Raw genomic sequence first — 17,726 nt, forward strand, 5'->3', positions numbered from 1 at the left:
GACAGGTCATCATGACCAGCGGCAGAAGATGTCCAACAGCAGCTCCATCACCCAGTTCCTCCTCATGGAGTTTGGAGATACAAAGGAGCTGCAGCTCTTGCACTTCTGGCTCTTCCTGGGAACCTACTTGGCTACTCTCCTGGCCAACAGCATCATCATCATCACCATAGCCTGTGACTAGCACCTCCACACCCCCATGTACTTCTTCCTCCTCAACCTCTCCCTCCTTGACCTGGGGTGTATCTCCACTACTCTCCCCAAATCCATGGCTTGTTCCCTCTGGCACACCAGGGACATCTCCTACACAGGATGTGCTGCACAGCTCTTTCTGTATGTGTTTTTCATTTCAGCAGAGTACTTTCTTCTCACCATCATGGCCTACGACCGCTATGTTGCCATCTGCAAACCTCTGCACTACGGGACCCTCCTGGGCAGCAGAGCTTGTGTCCACATGGCAGCAGCTGCCTGGGCCAGTGGGTTTCTCCATGCTCTGTTGCACACAGCCAATACATTTTCACTGCCACTCTGCAAGGGCAAGGCTGTGGACCAGTTCTTCTGTGAAATCCCCCAGATCCTTAAGCTCTCCTGCTCAGATGCCTACCTCAGGGAATTTAGACTTCTCATGTTTATTGCTATTGTCTATTTGGGGTGTTTTGTGTTCATTGTGCTGTCTTATTTGCAGATCTTCAGGGCCGTGCTGAGGATCCCCTCTGAACAGGGACGGCACAAAGCCTTTTCCATGTGTCTCCCTCACCTGGCCGTGGTCTCCCTGTTTTTTATCACTGTCATATTTTCCTATCTGAAGCCCCTCTCTTTCTCCTCCCCATCCCTGGATCTGGTGGTGTCTGTTCTGTACTCAGTGGTGCCTCCAGCAGTGAACCCCCTCATCTACAGCATGAGGAACAAGGAGCTCCAGGATGCAGTGTGGAAACTGGCGACTGGATGCCTGCCAGAAGCTACAAAGTGTCCATGTTCTTCAACATATGACACATAACATAACTCATCTCACTGTCTCCATGTCACCAAACCTGTCAGAGTTCAGGGAGCATCTGGAGGATGCTCTTAGTCATATGGTTTAGGTCATCCTGCAAGGACCAGGAGTTGGACTTAATGATATATATGGATCCCTTTCAGCTGGTGATGTTCTATGACTCTGTGACCTGCAAAGTTGCTGAGGGTGTCCTGTGTATATAATTTATTAAGATATTAAACAGTATTCATCCCAGAATGGACAATTGACAGAAACTGCTCATTCTTGTTTTCACATGAACATGAGTTATTGACTGTTACTCTTTTGACACAGCCATCCAGTCAGTTCCTTATCCATCTATCCATCACACCAAGATCTCAGAAATTTTTTGGTGGGGGCTGCATGGAAAGTCTTATAGTAGCCCAGATAGATGACATTCATAGCTCTTCCCTTGTCTGCTGATGCAGTCACTCCAGAGGAGTCCACTAGCTTAGTCAGGCACTATTTACCCTTGGTTCAGCCTTGTGAACTGTCTCTAATCACCTCTGTGTGTTCCATACATTTCAACAGAGCTTCCAGGAGGATCTGCTCCTTGACCTTTCCAGGCACAGAAGAGAGGCTGAGTGGGTGGTAGTTCTCAGGGTCCTCCTTTTTACATCTTGGGGTTTGGTTGGTAGGTTTACTGGTTGTTTTTTTTGGTGGTGGTGCTGTGGGGGTTATTTGTTTGTTTTTATTTTATGTTAGATGCATATGATTTCCCTTTTTCCATTCACTGGGGACATCCTGTGATCCAGAAACACCTTGATAATAACACCATCAATGGGATGAGTAAAGGACAGGAGAGAGAAGAACCAGCAGAGTTCAGGAGCAGAGACACATGAGTACAGACCCTGGTGGGACATGCTTCATATTCCTTCTTGGCCTGTATATACCAGATGTAGATGTGAGAGCCCTTGTCTCAGCACAGTGCTGGTGACCAGTCACTGACCCTGAGAACGTGGCTCTGTCCGAGATGCCCTGGGTGGTCTGTCCCACACCTACTCTGAGTGGGGATGGCTTTCCTATAGGTGCTGTGCTGTCCCTGCCAGACAAATGCAGTTGTGCTGGAGAGCCCTGTACACACCTCAGGTAGCAGCACAGGCCTGGACTTGGCCATGACATTGAGCGGCTGCCCTGAAATAGGTTGGGTAATGGAGGGATGTCCCTGAGACAAATGCCATTCTTCTCAGTGGAAGCCTAGTAAATACAGGTGGTGGAGAAGAGGAGGAAAAAGGATGAGCTCTTCCTATGGCAATGGCTACATTGGGTCAGCTGTATATGGGTTTTAGACAAGAACATATTAAGGAGGGACAGGTTTCTTTGTCCCAAACATGAACAACTGCTATCCTTTCATTTGGCCAAAGGAATTCCCCACTGGTCTCAAAAATGCTGCTCCCAGAAACTGCCCTGTTTCAGCACTGCTCCATTGGACCTTGAATCTGCCTGCATGTATCTTGGATCACCACTGACACCCCAGATGTCACTGGTTGTTTGGGTCGGAGCAACTCAGCTGTCTGAACAACAGCTGAAACAAGCAGCTCCCAGGCAGAAGGTGCCTATTTTGTACCCACCTGAACTGAGGCAAGAGGAATCCGCCTCCTGTGGGTTTGTGGCAGCCATAGGTGAGAGCTGAGTCCACTGCCAACCCCAGGACTACAAACCCAGGATGAGTTGCCCCAATTGACTCAGATGAATCCCTTCCCTCAGCAAGGGTAAAGCAGATCCCTGCCTGTCCCCGCCTGGGTGTCCTGTCTAATGCTGAGAAAAGGAAAGGTGATTCTTATGTCCAACTCTTTTCTTATTAGGAGAAATGTCTCTGCTGGAAATGAGTGTTTCTCCCCAGCTGACGGACAGAACATCAGTGGTGACTTCAGCCTGTTTCACAGCAGATGCCCCAGGGACATCTGGAGGGAGCCCAGAGGGGACAGAGAAAGGGACATGATGTTCCTGTGCTGCTGAGCTGGGCTGGGCTTCTGGGACACAGGGAGCTCATGGCAGCGGCAGCGCTGCAGAGAGACAGCTCTGCCCAGGAGCAGCTCCTCTGCACACGCAGCAGGGCTGAGGGCTCTGCCTGCAGCACCGAGGGCAGAGGAGACAGGCAGAGAGAGGTTAAAGAACCATGGGGTGGGAGAATGCTCAGAGATTACTGAGGGAGAAAATTTCACAGCCGTCTACATGGTAAGTCTCCGGGTGCAGGGCAATGCAGCTGCAGTTCCTGGAGAGATCTCCTAGAAGTGATTCATCTGACAGCTTATGAGACCTGTCAGGAGGACTCTCTTCATTTCTCTAATGTCGAGGAGGACATGCTCCAGAGCAGGGCTTGCCTGCTGCACCATCAGAGGGACATGGCATGACAGCTGCCTTCTGCCTGGGCATGGTTGCAGGTGTGTAAAGCCAGGAATGTAGCCAGGGGTGCCCAGGATGTATTCAGAGCAGGGTCCCTGCACCCCAGGGCTGTGTGCCGGGGCAGGGACTCTGCTGCCTGCCAGGGACAGCACTCAGCCTGCCTGGGAGATCCCCACAGTGATGTGGGGAGAAGCTGTGGGTGGAAGAAATGAGCCCAGGCAGGGCAGGGTAGGATCCAAAGGGTGCTGAGTGGGACAGGTTTGCTCCCAGCTCCAGGTTATCCTTGAGCATTTCCAAGGGAACTTTCAACAATAATATGAAGGAAATGTTTTCCTGAAAGGTGCAGAGACTTTGCTTTGAGTTTCTCACTCTTGACTGGCTGGGTGGGCAGTGGCAGCTTCTCACGGAATCACAGAATCGTTGGGCTTGGAACAGACCACTGGAGAACATCTAGATCATCTAGCCTCTGCTAAAGCAGTCCTGACCCTGCACTCACAGAGCTGCCCCTGGGCAGTTCCCTGCTGCCAGGAGGGATCTGCAGAACATAACTGAGCACAGAGCAGGTGGGATGAGGTCTGTGAGCACAGACAGGGAGGTGACAAGGGCACAGAGAGGGAGGTGACCTGGGCACAGGAAAGCAGCTCCAGGGACAGCTGCAGGTAGCAGAGACATAGGCAGAGAGGCAGAGGGAGCTGCTCCCAGAAATGCCAAGGGAGTGGGGATTTGGGCACCTCCCTAACATGTCCTGCAGTGCAGATGCTTTCCCAGAGCAACCCCCTGGTTCCTCCCGCCCAGCACAGCCTTTGATCCCAGGGCTGTGGGGCTTCAGTCTGAGCCTTCTCAACAGCCCAGCTCCCAGTGAGGAGAAACCCCCAAGTGCCTGTCCGTCTGTCCATGTCCTTCCTCCCTTGGCCGGATGATTGGGGCATTTATCTGTGTTTCATGTCTTGTTCTGGTTGCCTTTGGCCCCACATTACCTGGGGCTCTGGGCATGTCAATGTGTGGGGCTGGCAATGAGCTGAGCCTCAGGACACCCCATCTTTAGGAATTTTGACTGGGGGCTCTGCTGGGCTGCAGGCTGTCCCCCACCAGGGCACAGATCTCCCATGGATACTCTCTGCCCAGAGAGGAGCCCCATGGAGAAGACACTTCGGCCCTAGGCCATGGCAATGTGGCTCATCGTCTATATGATGCAATGAGCCCTGTGTGTCCCTGGCCGGGAGGGCAGAGCTGAGATCTTGTTCATGTACAATGAGAGCGGTCAGTGCTTTGCAGATCAGCCCTTGGAAACCATATTGCTCTGCTCTCAGCAGTGTCCAGTTTCTGCTCAGGGGAACATCTGGGGCTGATCGTCCTCCAGCTCAAAGAGATGACGGCACAGGGCAGCTGAGACCAGGACTGATGGACAGACCAGCCGTCCCCACTCTGCACTAAGGGACAGTCCCTTTGTCTGTCAGCACCCACAAGGTTTCACTTGCAGTGAAAGACATTGTTAAGGCATTTTTGTCTTAACAAACAAACAAAACCTCCTCAGCCGTGGTGGGGCAGTTAGAATAAAATAAACAGAACAAGATCTCTACAGCTCTGCTCTGCCATTAGGTGAAATGGGAGTGACTGTGCTTAAATGGTCTTTGATATCATGAGTTGATATAATCTGAGATCACCCCATTTTTCTATTTCCCTATTGCTGTAGGGCAGGACTGAATTCAGTATAGTCCACAACAAAGATGCCTATTGCCAATGACACCGTCAGCCAGCACCAACTACAGCTTGTGAAAGGGACCTGAACAGGGTAAGTCAGTCTAGGTGATTTCCATGAGAACTGGAATACATTTTGCTCAGAGAACTCTGCCCAAATTTCTCACTGCCTTTTCCTCTGTGAACAGGTCCCCATGACCAGAAACAGCAAATGTCCAACAGCAGGTCCATCACCCAGTTCCTCCTCCTGGCATTCACAGACACACGGGAGATGCAGCTCTTGCACTTCTGGCTCTTCCTGGGCATCTACCCTGCTGCCCTCCTGGGCAACGGCCTCATCATCACCACCATAGCCTGGGACCAGCACCTGCACACTCCCATGTACTTCCTCCTGCTCAACCTCTCCGTCATCGACCTGGGCTCCATCTCCACCATTGTCCTCAAGTCCATGGCCAATTCCCTCTGGCAGACCAGGGCCATCTCCTATGCAGGATGTGCTGCACAGCTCTTTCTGTTTGTGTTCTTCATTTCAGCAGAGTTTTTTCTTCTCACAGTCATGGCCTATGACCGCTACATTGCCATCTGCAAACCCCTGCACTACAGGACCCTCCGGGGCAGCAGAGCTTGTGTTCACATGGCAGCAGCCGCCTGGGCCAGTGGGTTCCTCTACTCTCTGCTGCACACGGCCAATACATTTCCACTACCACTTTGCGAAGGTAATACTGTTGACCAGTTCTTCTGTGAACTTCCCCGGATCCTTAAGCTCTCCTGCTCAGATGCTTGTCTCAGGGAATTTAAACTTCTTGTTTTCAGTACTTTTGTCATTTTAGGATGTTTTGTGTTCATTGTGCTGTCCTATGTGCAGATCTTCAGGGCCGTGCTGAGGATCCCCTCTGAGCAGGGTCAGCACAAAGCCTTTTCCACGTGCCTCCCTCACCTGGCCATGGTCTCCCTGTTTATCAGCACTGGCCTGTTTGCTTTCCTGAAGTCCCCTTCCATCTCTTTGCCATCCCTGGATCTAGTGGTGGCAGTTCTGTACTCATTGGTGCCTCCAACATTGAACCCCCTCATCTACAGCCTGAGAAACCAGGAGCTCCAGAATGCAGTGTGGAAACTGATGACTGGATGCCTTCCAGAAGCTCTAGACTGTCCTTCTGTTTCAATATATGACTCATAATGTAACTCATTACAGGTCCATCCTTTCTCATTAGTTTGTTGTTCTTGTTGTCAGTTTTGTGTTTGTGTTGTCTTTTGTTCTGCCTCTTTTTTTTTAACCTTGATGATGTTATCCACAAAGGAATGTGGACAACCCATTTCAATTTCATTATCCACTTCGCTAGTGTGACCCTGTGACTATGTGAACATGGGGCTCTACTCTATTTTTAGTTAAAAAAACAAAAATGTACCTGCAATGGCTTGTTTTTCTGACTGATACCCAAGTATCTACAAAAGAACCAAAACTCCTTCCTCGCAAGTTCCCTACCAAGTGCAAGGGGAAAAGAGGGACCTAAAACCTTCCACAACGAAAATGCAATGGGGCAGTCGTGGAGGTGCCCTCCTACCAGGAATGGGGAATGTTCCCATCCCTTAGAAAACCCTTCTCTCCCTCATGGCCTGCATGGTGTTTTTGTTTGGGAAAACCCTCATTATTGTGCAGGTGGTGGCAAAACAGCATTTGCACATCCCCATGGACTTCTTCTTGGGACATTTGTTCTCCCTGGAGACCTCCTGCATATCCACTCCCCTATCCCAGCTGATGGGCAGCTTTGTGGCTGGGGACAGCGCCATCCTTTCTCATCATTGTGTTAGTGCTGTTTCCTGCACCTTGTCCTTGTACAGAGCGCTCACTACTGGTGACCGCATCCTGCGATCAGTACTGGGCTGTGTGTCATCCCCTGTCCTGTACAAGACTCATGACCTGAGACATTTGTCTCCAGTGGGCAGACACACTAGGGGCTCCTCTGTCATCTACAGGAATTATTTCAGTCGTGTCCTGGGTACAGTTCTGTGGTCCCAGCAGAGCTGACCACTTCCGTGATTTACCGCATTGCTGGAGCTCTCATGCAGTGACACCGTGACACTCAGGCTCTCTCCATTCCCATTCTCCTCTTCCTGTTCACAAGGTTATCCTCTGTGTGTATCAGATCTCTATGGGCAGGCAGAAGACATTCTCCACCTGTTCCTTTCTCCTCACCAATGCTGCTGTTTTCTACAACACCCTCATCCTTGTCTCTGTGATGCCCAGAACAACCCTTTTGAATAGTTTAACAAAGCCCATCCTCGTGCTCCTTTTCAATCCCCCCATCTACAGCCTGAGGACCAGCAAGTTTGCAGAGAGGGAGACACTTAAAAAATGCTCAGGAAAGCTGTGAGTGGCACAGAGGCCCCATTGGAGTCAAGGGCACACAGGAAGAATTCACTTCTGATTCTCTTCCAAACAGTGCCTGATGGGCTAGACAGGTGTTGACTGTGCCCCTGGCACTCCCCTGGAACTGTGAGATATGGAGAAAACTTTTGGTGTAGGAAGGGCCAGAGAGGTGCTATTAGAGCTGGCTGCAGTCATTGTGAGATCTCTCTCAAACATCTTGGAAAAATCCAGAGAGAGCAGGGAGATTCCAAGATCCTCAGAAAAGGCAAATAACAAGCCCAGCTTCCAGAAGGACAAGAAAGAAGACTGGGACTATTACATGTAGATCAGCTTCACCTCAGTCCCTGGGGAGGTGATGAGGCAAATGCTCTTGCAACCATCTCCAGGCCATTGAAGGACAAGAAAAGGATGGCTGAGGCCATTGAAGGACAGGAAAGGGACGACTGAAACCGCATGACATGAGATGAGAAAGAAGGGTATGTTGTGTACGTGGACTTTTGCCAGTCCTTGAATGTGGTATCCCGAAGACTTAGAGCAGGTTTCTGATGTCTGAACTGAAGATTTGGATGATGCGATGGGAGGGAAGTTGGCTGGCTGATCAGGAACAAATGCCATCAGCGGTACTGATGGAGCCAGATACTATCAGCATTCCTCAGTGACCACAAAAATTACACAAAAATGGCTTAAGAGCCTAGCATTCTGGAAATTAAGACTTTTTCAGCTATTACTTAGAGATGTTTGTTTGTTTGTTTGCTTGCTTGCTTGTTTCTTTGTTTGTTTCTTAGTTTGTTTCTTCTGCATAGGTTTGTATAAAATTTACATTTTAGGTTTGATTCAGTTATCCACACAGAGGTCTCCACTGTCTCCAAGATACTCTGGGGTAACTGAGGCACCCAGGAGGGAAAGATAAGCCAGGATCCCTTCTGGTTCATGCGCTGGTTTGCAGGCACGGTACCTCTGGCATGGTGCAGGGCTTGACCTTCCTCCAGTGCTGCTGGGTGGGCTGTGAAGAGGCGTCTCCAGCACAGAAGTACAATGAGTCCCTTTGGGTGCTGGCTGAGAGGTCACTTCTGACTGGTCAGCACAGGGGACAGAGACACTCTGAGGTCATGAAGGTCATCAGAAAGCTTCCCCCAACAAGATGACACATGTAGGGAGGTCAGGGGGAACCTGTGCAAGAGAGATGGGAGATCTGGGGGAAGGGAGAGAGACTCTGCCAAAAGAGATGAAAGAAAAGGTAAAATGGGTTTTGGTGATGTTCTTGTGAAAACACAGACTGTGAAAACATTTCTGTTTAGCCCCTTGTCATGGTTTAGCCCAAGCTAGCAATCACAACCACGATAGCTGCTCGCTCACTCCCACTCCCCACCCCCAAATGGGGGAGAGAATCAAAAGCGAAGGGAGAAACTCCTGGATTGAGATAAACACAGTTTAATAAAATTACAAAATAATACTAATATACCACCACGGCTAGTAACACATATAAAATGGAAAATGGAATATAAAATAAGATACTCAATGCATTTCCTCACAAACTAAGCCTGCACCAAGCAGCCGGTCCAAGAAAGAGAGAGAGCAGCCTGGTCGTGAACACCTGATCCCAGGGGAAGAGAGAAAAGTGCAGAAAGGCCCAGAGTTCATTGCAAAATTGTAAAATGGCAAAAGGTCAAACCAAAACCAACTCCCAAATGGAACTCCACCGAAACACAGCAGAACTGAAACAGGTCTCAATCTCTGCATCCAGAAAACTCTACACTCCTTCAACATGAAGCCTGATGTTAATGTCATGGAATATTCTCATTGGTCAGTCTGGCTGTCAGTCAAGCTCTGTCCCACCCATGCCTCCCTTCTCAGCTGCTTTGCACCTGTGGGCACAGAGCTCAGAAAGACCTTGGCTCCCAGACAGCAACTAAGATAATAGGCTCTTGTATTCTCTTTGTTCCACTTCAAAACCACTGGAAAGTTACTTGGAGAAAAACGTTATCTCTGTCTCGGGGTGTTATCTGATTTTTCCCAAACTAAATCCAAACAATGACCATGCTAGCTACAAAAAAGTTTCTAACTGCATGAAGAAAATTAACTCAGTTTCAGTCAAACCAACACAGTGAGATTTGAGCAACCTTTTCTAGAGGAAAATGTGGGTCAAGGGAGCTGGAACTAGATGATCTTTAAGGTCTCTTCCAACCCAAACCATTCTGTGATTCTAAGGGAAGAGGGAGACGTGTTTCATTATCCTCTCCACAAGATAGAATATCTACCCCAACACAGTAAAGACATCAATACCAGGGCAAAGAGCGTAGACTTTGTTTGTATTAACATATTCCCAAGCTCAGCAAAATCAGGAGATAAGTAGCACAGACAGAAAACTCAGTGACCTGCGCAGACACTCTCCACCAAATAGCACCACTAATACAAAACTGTAGCACAAATACTGTAGCACCATTAATACAAAACTGCCCTTGTCTCATGCCCCACATTGGGCACAAAAAGGAATGTAATGGGTTAACCTGGCTGCCACGTTTTAGTTCCACTAAACCGCACAATAACTCCCCTGCTCAAGAGGACATGGGGAAGAAAAACTCATTGTTTGATATAAAGGCAGTTTAATAAAGAAAAGCACAGATTGCCTGTGGAAGCAAAAGGATTTATTCTCTGCTTGACATCAGCAGGTGATATCCAACCCTTTTCCGGGAAACCGGGCATCAGTTCATGTAGCAGTTGCTTCAGAAGGCAAATGCCTTAATTATGAATCCCCCCTGCACACCTCGGCCCTTCTCATGGCTTTTATTGCTGAGCGTCACAAGAGGACAAGCAAGCTCCAGCTGGTCTGACTATACTGACTGACTTCCATGGTCATGGGGAACCTGAGAACATTCCCTGCTGTCATCAGGGGAAGACTCAGAGGGGAAGACACCACAACACCATTCGGGTTTTCACTCTCCTGAATGGGAGTTCAGGAGGTCTCAGGTCTGACCTCCTCCCCACAGCACGTTCAGCTATGCAGTGAGACCACGTTGCTCAAGGCTTTACCATGTGGGGGCTGGAAAACATCCAAGGACAGAGACAGCACAACAAAGCTGGAGAAGCTGCTCCAATGCTTTGATGTCTTCACTGAGAAGGATATTTTCCTTATCTCCAGTCTGAACCTTCCTTATTTCAACATCTGATTGTTGTCTATTATCCTCCTGCTGAGCATGGCCGTGACAAGACTGGCTCCACCTTCTGGAAAAACCTCCCCGCAGGGACAGAGAGGCTGTTACAAGATGCCCAAAGCCTTCTCTTCTCCAGGCTGAACAAGGCCCTTTCCCACAGTTTCTCCTCCCAGCAAGTGTCCCCCGTCTTAGCAGCCCTCCACTGACCTCTCTCCCAGTTATCAACATCTTCAGGGGTTAGTCTATGCCAGGTGCAGGACCTGCCCTTTGTCCTTCCCTGTCGTGATGTTCCTGACAGGACAGCCCTCCTCCCTATGAGGTTTCCCAATTTAGCATCATCAACAAATGTGGTGAGAGTTGTCTCCTCAAGGTCACAGACCATTAAAGTATTAAACTGCCCAGGTCTCAGCAGAGTCCCCTGTGCTGCCCCACAAGCCCCCAGTAAGTCCCAGTGGTCTCGAGGTTGGGCATGAGACCCCTTCACCACTGCTCTGTCAGCCTCATATCCAACTGGTGTTCACCCATCTGTATGTCAACCCATCCGAACGTAATGGCCTACCTCGGGTACAAGAATATTGAGGGACACCATGCCAAGAGCCTTGCTGAAGCTGAGGTAAATGACATCCACTGTTCTCCCCTCACACAGAAAAGCAGTTACTTCATCATGAAGGCAATCAAGTTTGTGAGACATTAATTACCCTTGCTAAGTCCACACTAATGGCTTTCGGACACATTTTTCTCTAGTAGGTGCCCAGAAATGTCACCCAAGAGGACTCATTGGACAGGTCACTCCTCACCAAAGTGTTCTTGTACAGCTTGCGGTTCCCTGGCTGGCACTTTTGGCTGCAACATTGGGTTTTTCTCACTCACAAGAGACCTCTACCAATCCTGTGACCTTTCAAAAGGGATATTCCAAAGATGTGTCGATCTCCTGCAACATCCTTGTCACTATTGTGCCTGTTATATGGTGTATTTAATTTCTGTGATCTTTCATTTATTTTCACCTGTCCTGATATAATGACTGTTTCTAAAGTCCCATTTTCAGTTGCAGACTCTCTAGACAACGGCCCTTTCCATTATTCTCCAGTTTTCACTTTCTCCTATTCTTTATTCAATCAGATTGCTCTCAACTTGCCAGCTGCTGTTTCGAACTTCAGGTAGTTAAATGTTTGCCTGTTTTGCAGTAGTCTAATTGTCTCCTTAGTCAACTCTTTAATTATGTTTGTATCTTTATTCTTTTATCTGCTTACCTAAAACATTTCTCATAAGAAATCCCTTGTTGAAAGACAACCTCATTAGAGGCAGCTTGTACTTAACTTATGGTGGAGGAGTGTGTTTTATTATTTTTGAAGCTTAATTGTGCTTCACTTTTCTTTGTTTGTAATTAGGAAAAATCATTTGGTGTCTCTGTGCAGCCAGTTTTCTAGGAAGAGCATTTGGGAGATGGTGTAAAGGAGCTGTAACATCCAGCTGCAGAGAAATGTGGACAAATCTGATGTAATGAAAAGTAAGAACAAGTCCCAGGGGGCAACGAGAGAAAGGGTAAGGTTGGGCAGGTGAGAAGGAGCATTGTCTATACCATGTTGGACCGCAAGGGACTGCTTTTCCTACCTGTCCAGACCTACTGAGGAGACATTCCGGATCATTATCAACCAGAGAACACTACTATCACCTCTTCACTGAGCTGAAAAGGAACATAATATGCCCTTCAAAATACAGAATAATTTCTGCTAGGTGCTTTTTGAAATCTTCCTTCTCAGCTACATTATGAAACAGCTCAAATTAGTTGTAGTGTCTTGAAGACTTGAAGAAAATTACAGGAAGGGAAATAGTTCATTAGTACTTTCTGTATTTTAATGAGCCCCATGGTGTATTTGGTCCTTAGTCCATGAACTACAGAAACTGAGAGGAGACTGAACAAATCACTCAAGAGGTGGAAGTCAGAAGCGCAACTCAAAGTACCTTGAAACATTGATTGACCCCACTGAGGGTCATTATTGACAAAGACTCTCCATGGACTCGTTAGAGAAGATAATTGAAGGTTGTGATTGCAGGTAGGAAAGTTCACTGTACAGGTCGTTCTGCTATGGAGAAAATCCTTGGTTTGTTTTACCAGCCTAAAGGCCAAACCCTGACCCCAGGCCCTGGGAAGGCAGATCCCTCATGTGTGTCTCAGGGCTCTTCCTGGAGCAGTGGGGTGTGAGTTTGAGCAAGGTCAAGTATAGGAAACTGTACAACCCCTCCCGGCTTCCCCAAAAAGGGGCAACGAGAATCAAAGTCCAGAGCCTCAAAACAGAGTTTTTCCTGGTAGGTCTCAGAGACAGATACAACTGCCATAGCCAGGGGGACAAAGACCTTGGTCCTGTGTGGCCTTTCAGCCTCACCAGAGCCCTTGGCCATGTCTGCTTCATGTTTGCTGATACTGTCCCCTTCAGACACCTTTGTCCCTTCAGGCTGTTGACATCCATCTTGCTTTCTTACCTAGCTCTCATCCCAGCATTTCCATACTTTCACTGATGTCTCTCCATCCTCACTGCTCTTTCCTTGAAGCCCAAAGCCACGGGCTGATCCAGGCTCCCTCTGCGTGACCTCTTGTACCACAAAACTGCCCTTGGACTGAGATGTCTTTTTCTGAACCTCCAATCTGAACCTTCCAAGTTGCAATTTGTGGAGGTTTCCTTCTCTTTCTACTACAAAGAAAAGCTCCATTATCTCTGAAACCACACTTCAAACAGTTGCAGGCTACTGCTGTAGTGCCCTGAGCTTCCACTTCACCAGGCTCAAGAAGCCCAGGTTTCTCAGCCTCTCTCAAAGGCCCCAAACCCCACCCTGGCAGACCTCTGAAGTTTCTCTGGTTCCCCTCCATTCCTCCAGAACAGGGAGTCCCACACCCAGACACACTCGCCCAGATGTGGCCACCACAGCGCTGATTCAAAGTGGATTATAATTCCGTTGTTTGTTTGGCCACACTCCTCCTAATGCAGCCCCACATGTCCTTGGCCTTACTCATGGTGAGCATGCACCACTGGCTCGTATGGCATCCCTCGTCATGCCGAGCCCCTTCTGCTCAGAATCACTCCTGAGCTGTTCAGGTCTCAGCCTGCCCTCATGTGTGGGGTTATTCTGCCCCCAGTAAAGGACCGGCAACTTCTCCTTGTAAAATTTCATGAGGTTTTTATTGCCCAATCCCAAAGTTTCTCAAGGTTCTCTTGGAGTGAAGCTCTGTTTTGCCAGCTGTTAATGAGTCCATATAGATGGCCTATCAGATTTGTGGTGCCCCTAACAAGATCAGAGTATCAGGCATTACAAGGCACTCCAGATGATTGAAGGAGGTACTAGTTTAATTAAATAGCTGACCAAAGAAGGATCCCCAAGGTCAAATGCTAAGAAAGGTTGAATGAGAATACAAAGTAAGCCAAACTCAGGCCAGGGAGGATAACTTGCTGGTATCCAAGAAGGTATGGGAAGGCTGTTTAGATGTCTTCCCAAAGCCTCATCCTCTCCTGGCTTTTCACTTTTGAAGTAAAGGTACACAATGGGCTGCATTAATAGGAGTGTGGCCAGCCAGACAAGGGAGTTGTCATCCCCCTTGACTCATCACTGCCAGATGGTTGAGGGAGGTCATCCTTCATCTCTACTCAGTGCTGCTACAATTTGTCTCGCTCACTTCCCTCAGGGTTTTCTAGCCCCTCCACATCTTCCAGCAGTCCTGCTTTGTCTTCTTCTGAAAAACATATCCAGGAGACCATTCCCACCGTGTTGGATCAAGGAATACCTTCTACCTTCCCTTAAACCAAAGACTTCTAGTAGAGGTCTATGGTATTCAAACTCCCCAATGACTACCAGGGCCTAAAATTGTGAGGCTTCCTCCAGCTGTCTAAGGGACAACTCATTCTCTCCCTAACCTTCATCAGGAGGTTCAGTGATCCTGACCAGAACACCATTGTACATGGAGAGTTAGACGTCCACATAACAGTAGAGTAGACCCAGGGCTGTGCCCACGTACAGCTTGGCCTTTAGTCTGTGTTGTGCTGAGCACACAGTTCTGCGAGTTGCAGGATAGACTGGGTTGCAACAGAGAAGTCTGCAGGAAGCTCCCACCTGCTGCCAGTGATTAGGCCAACTGCATGTCCTTATCTTTATGTAAAACTGCAGCAACAAATTCACATGTGAAGAGCCTCTTTTAGGGCCAGTAGAAATGAGGAGTTGATTATTTTTCCTTGTAAGAAAACACTGAATATGATCAGTGGAGCGAAATGGGATAACCCTTCTAGAGATGAGTTCTGCAAGACTAGCTGCACCAGCTGACCAGGCAGAAGTAACCTCACCAGGATCTTCCAAGCCACATGCCGTTCAACTCCAGAGACAGAACTGACCTCACAGCCACCTTCATAGTCCCATGCTGCCTGCTGGAGTAGGAGTTTCTAAGGCAAAGCTGAGCTCAGCACAGCATTCTCACTTGTCTCCTCCTTTTGGTTTACAACCTGATCAGATACAGGTCACCTCACATTCCTTTTCCCACACCCTGAGACTGCTCTGGGACCTCATGTCCTGCCCCCAAGGTGCCAAGCAGCCTAAGTCCAGGTTAGGAAAGGGACTGAAGGTGAGGGATTGAGAGCATGGAAAGGAGGGCTTTGGGTGTTAGGCTTTCAGGTTAGGGATTAGAGCTCACCTTCCAGGGTTCAGGATTAGACAAAGGTTTAGCAGAAGGGTTTGGAGCTCTGCTAAGGGCGTCCAGTTAGTGTTTAGGGTATAGGCAGGCTTTGAGTGTTAGGGTTTTGTCAGGCCTGGGGTCAGGGCTAGGCTGAAGGCCAGCATTTTCATGTGAGGGGTAAGTAAGGACAAAGGTAGGGCAAGTGTGAGAGGTTAGGGGTTTGGGCTTTGTTTTAGAGGTAAGGTTTGAGGTTAAGGGTTAGAGTAATGGATTCCTTTCAAGGTGAAGGGGAGCATTTAGGGGTAGGAAAAAGCTGAAACCTTTGCAGAAAAAAACTCAAGGCAGTCACTGAAAAAGTCTTCATTTCCAGCATGCTTAGTTTTTTATGAACTTTCAGATTTTTATTATTTTTTATTAACAGCACTGAGGCCATGTACCAGCAGTTGATCATGTTCTCTTGATTTGTGTGAATAATTTTAGGCAGCCACTTGTGAAAACAATTTTTCTTCTGTATTTAGAGTGCAACATTCTCTCTATGTACTTCTGTTTCACTGGCTTTTTTTCATCCTCTCCCTATTCTGTCTTCAAAGAGCTCTCCAAGGGAAAGATTCCTTGCATCATAGAATAACTCAGATTGGAAGAGACCTGAATGTCATCTTGTCTGACTGTGCTGCTTGAGGCAGGTGAACTCGATGGGGTAGCTCAAGGGGTCCCCGCAGTTTGCCTTTATCCACAAGGGACCATAAAGTGAGCTCTAACCCATCATAGATGGAGATAATGACAATGTTCACAGGTGTTGTCTCAAGTGCTGGTCACTGAGGGATGCCAACAGTGACTGCCCTCCAGGAGGAGTCCATTCCACTGATGGCATCGGGCCTGACCATCCAGCCAAACTCCCACACACATTCTCATCTTTATTTTCGATCCAGATATCACTAATATGACTATGGTGGACCATGTCAAAGTCCTTGATAAAGTCCAGGTACACAACATTCCCTACTTTCCCCTCCCATGCAGGTTCTGCACTCTTTTTTGTTTCCTTCAAGTGCCTGGAGGTGTCTGGAAGACCATTTGCCCCATCACTTCCCCAGGGACTGAGGTGAAGCTGCCCAGCCTGTAACTCTACCAATCATCTTCCTTTGTAACCTACTTGAAGACAATTTTGATATTTTGTTGTGGGGGATTTTAACTTCCCTGATGTTTGCTGGAAGGACCATTCAGCCAGCCAGCCAGCCACAGTCCAGGAGGTTCCTCCAGTGCATTGATGATAACTTCCTCATGCAGATGGTGGAGGAGCTGACTAGGAGAGGTGCACTGCTGGATCTCATCCTCATTAACAAGGAGGCTCTGGTCGAAGAAGTAAAGGTTGAGGGCTGCCTGGGTTGCAGTGACCACGAGATGGTGGAGTTCAGCATCTTGTGTGGCAGGAACAGAATAGCAAGTAGAATTGCAACCCTGGACTTTAGCAGGGCTAACTTTGGCCTTTTCAAGTAATTGCTGGGGGGAAATCCCACGGGCAAGACTGCTTGAAGGAAAAGGGGCCCAAGATAGCTGGATTGCATTCAGAGATTGCTTCTTCCACGCTCAGGATCAGAGCATCCCCACACGTAGGAAGTCAAGGAAGGGAGCCAGGAGGCCTGCGTGGTTGAATAGGGATCTGTTGGGTATGCTCAAGCAGAAGAGGAGAGTTTACAGGTCATGGAAGCAGGGGCTGGCCACTTGGGAGGAATATAAGGCTGCTGTTAGAGGATGTAGGAAGGCAGCTAGGATAGCCAAGGCCTCCTTAGAATTACAGCTGGCGAGAGGGGTCAAGGACAGCAAAAAGAACTTTTTCAAATACATAGCAGATAAAACACATACCAGAGGCAATGTAGGCCCACTGATGAATGGGGTGGGTGCCCTGGTGGCAGAAGATACAGAGAAGGCAGAATTACTGAATGCCTTCTTTGTCTCTGTCTACTCTGCCGGAAGCTGCCCTGGGAAGCCCTGTACCCCTGAGACCCGGGATGAAGCCAGGTCAATGGAGGAGTTTGCTTTAGTTGATGAGGACTGGGTTAGGGAACAATTAAATAGTCTGGACATCTATAAATCCATGGGTCCAGATGGGATGCATCCGCGGGTGCTGAGGGAGCTGGCTGAAGTCATTGCTGGACCGGTCTCCATCATCTTTGCCAAGTCTTGGGAAACGGGAGAGGTGCCCAAGGATTGGAGGAGAGCAAATGTCACTCCAGTCTTCAAAAAGGGCAAGAAGGAGGACCCGGGTAATTATAGACTGGTCAGCCTCACCTCTGTCCCTGGGAAAGTAATGGAACAGCTTATCCTTGGTGCCATCTCAAGGCATATCAAGGAGAAGAGGGTTATTAGGGGCAGTCAGCATGGCTTTACCAAGGGTAAGTCATGCTTGACCAACCTCATAGCCTTTTATGAGAATGTAACAAGGTGGATGGATGATGGCAGAGCGGTGGATGTGGTCTACCTTGACTTCAGTAAAGCCTTTGA

The 17,726-nt window shown here is 48.4% G+C and overlaps 2 protein-coding genes and 1 long non-coding RNA gene across 3 annotated transcripts in view; all 3 read left to right on the top strand.

Annotated features, from left to right (window-relative positions):
* Nucleotides 1-1,041, top strand: part of LOC309452191 (olfactory receptor 14A16-like) — a gene marked incomplete at its 5' end in the record, with an annotated part of 82,187 nt that extends 81,146 nt beyond the window's left edge. The window contains one exon of the mRNA XM_082076868.1: nt 292-1,041. Coding sequence (XP_081932994.1) covers nt 292-994 — 703 coding nt within the window. The 3' untranslated portion in view covers nt 995-1,041. The remainder of the gene's footprint in view (nt 1-291) is intronic.
* The window catches only part of LOC309452197, a 248,096-nt gene that overhangs the window by 187,644 nt on the left and 42,726 nt on the right, over nt 1-17,726 (top strand). The gene's annotated exons all lie outside the window — the stretch shown is intronic.
* Nucleotides 5,265-6,230, top strand: LOC309452195 (olfactory receptor 14I1-like; the record flags this gene model as incomplete). Its single annotated transcript, XM_082076869.1, has 1 exon — nt 5,265-6,230. One exon carries the CDS (start codon nt 5,265-5,267, stop codon nt 6,228-6,230), a length of 966 nt encoding a protein of 321 aa, XP_081932995.1.

Source organism: Streptopelia decaocto (genome assembly GCF_964273445.1).
Source record: "Streptopelia decaocto genome assembly, contig: HAP1_SCAFFOLD_111, whole genome shotgun sequence".
Classification (NCBI taxonomy): domain Eukaryota; kingdom Metazoa; phylum Chordata; class Aves; order Columbiformes; family Columbidae; genus Streptopelia; species Streptopelia decaocto.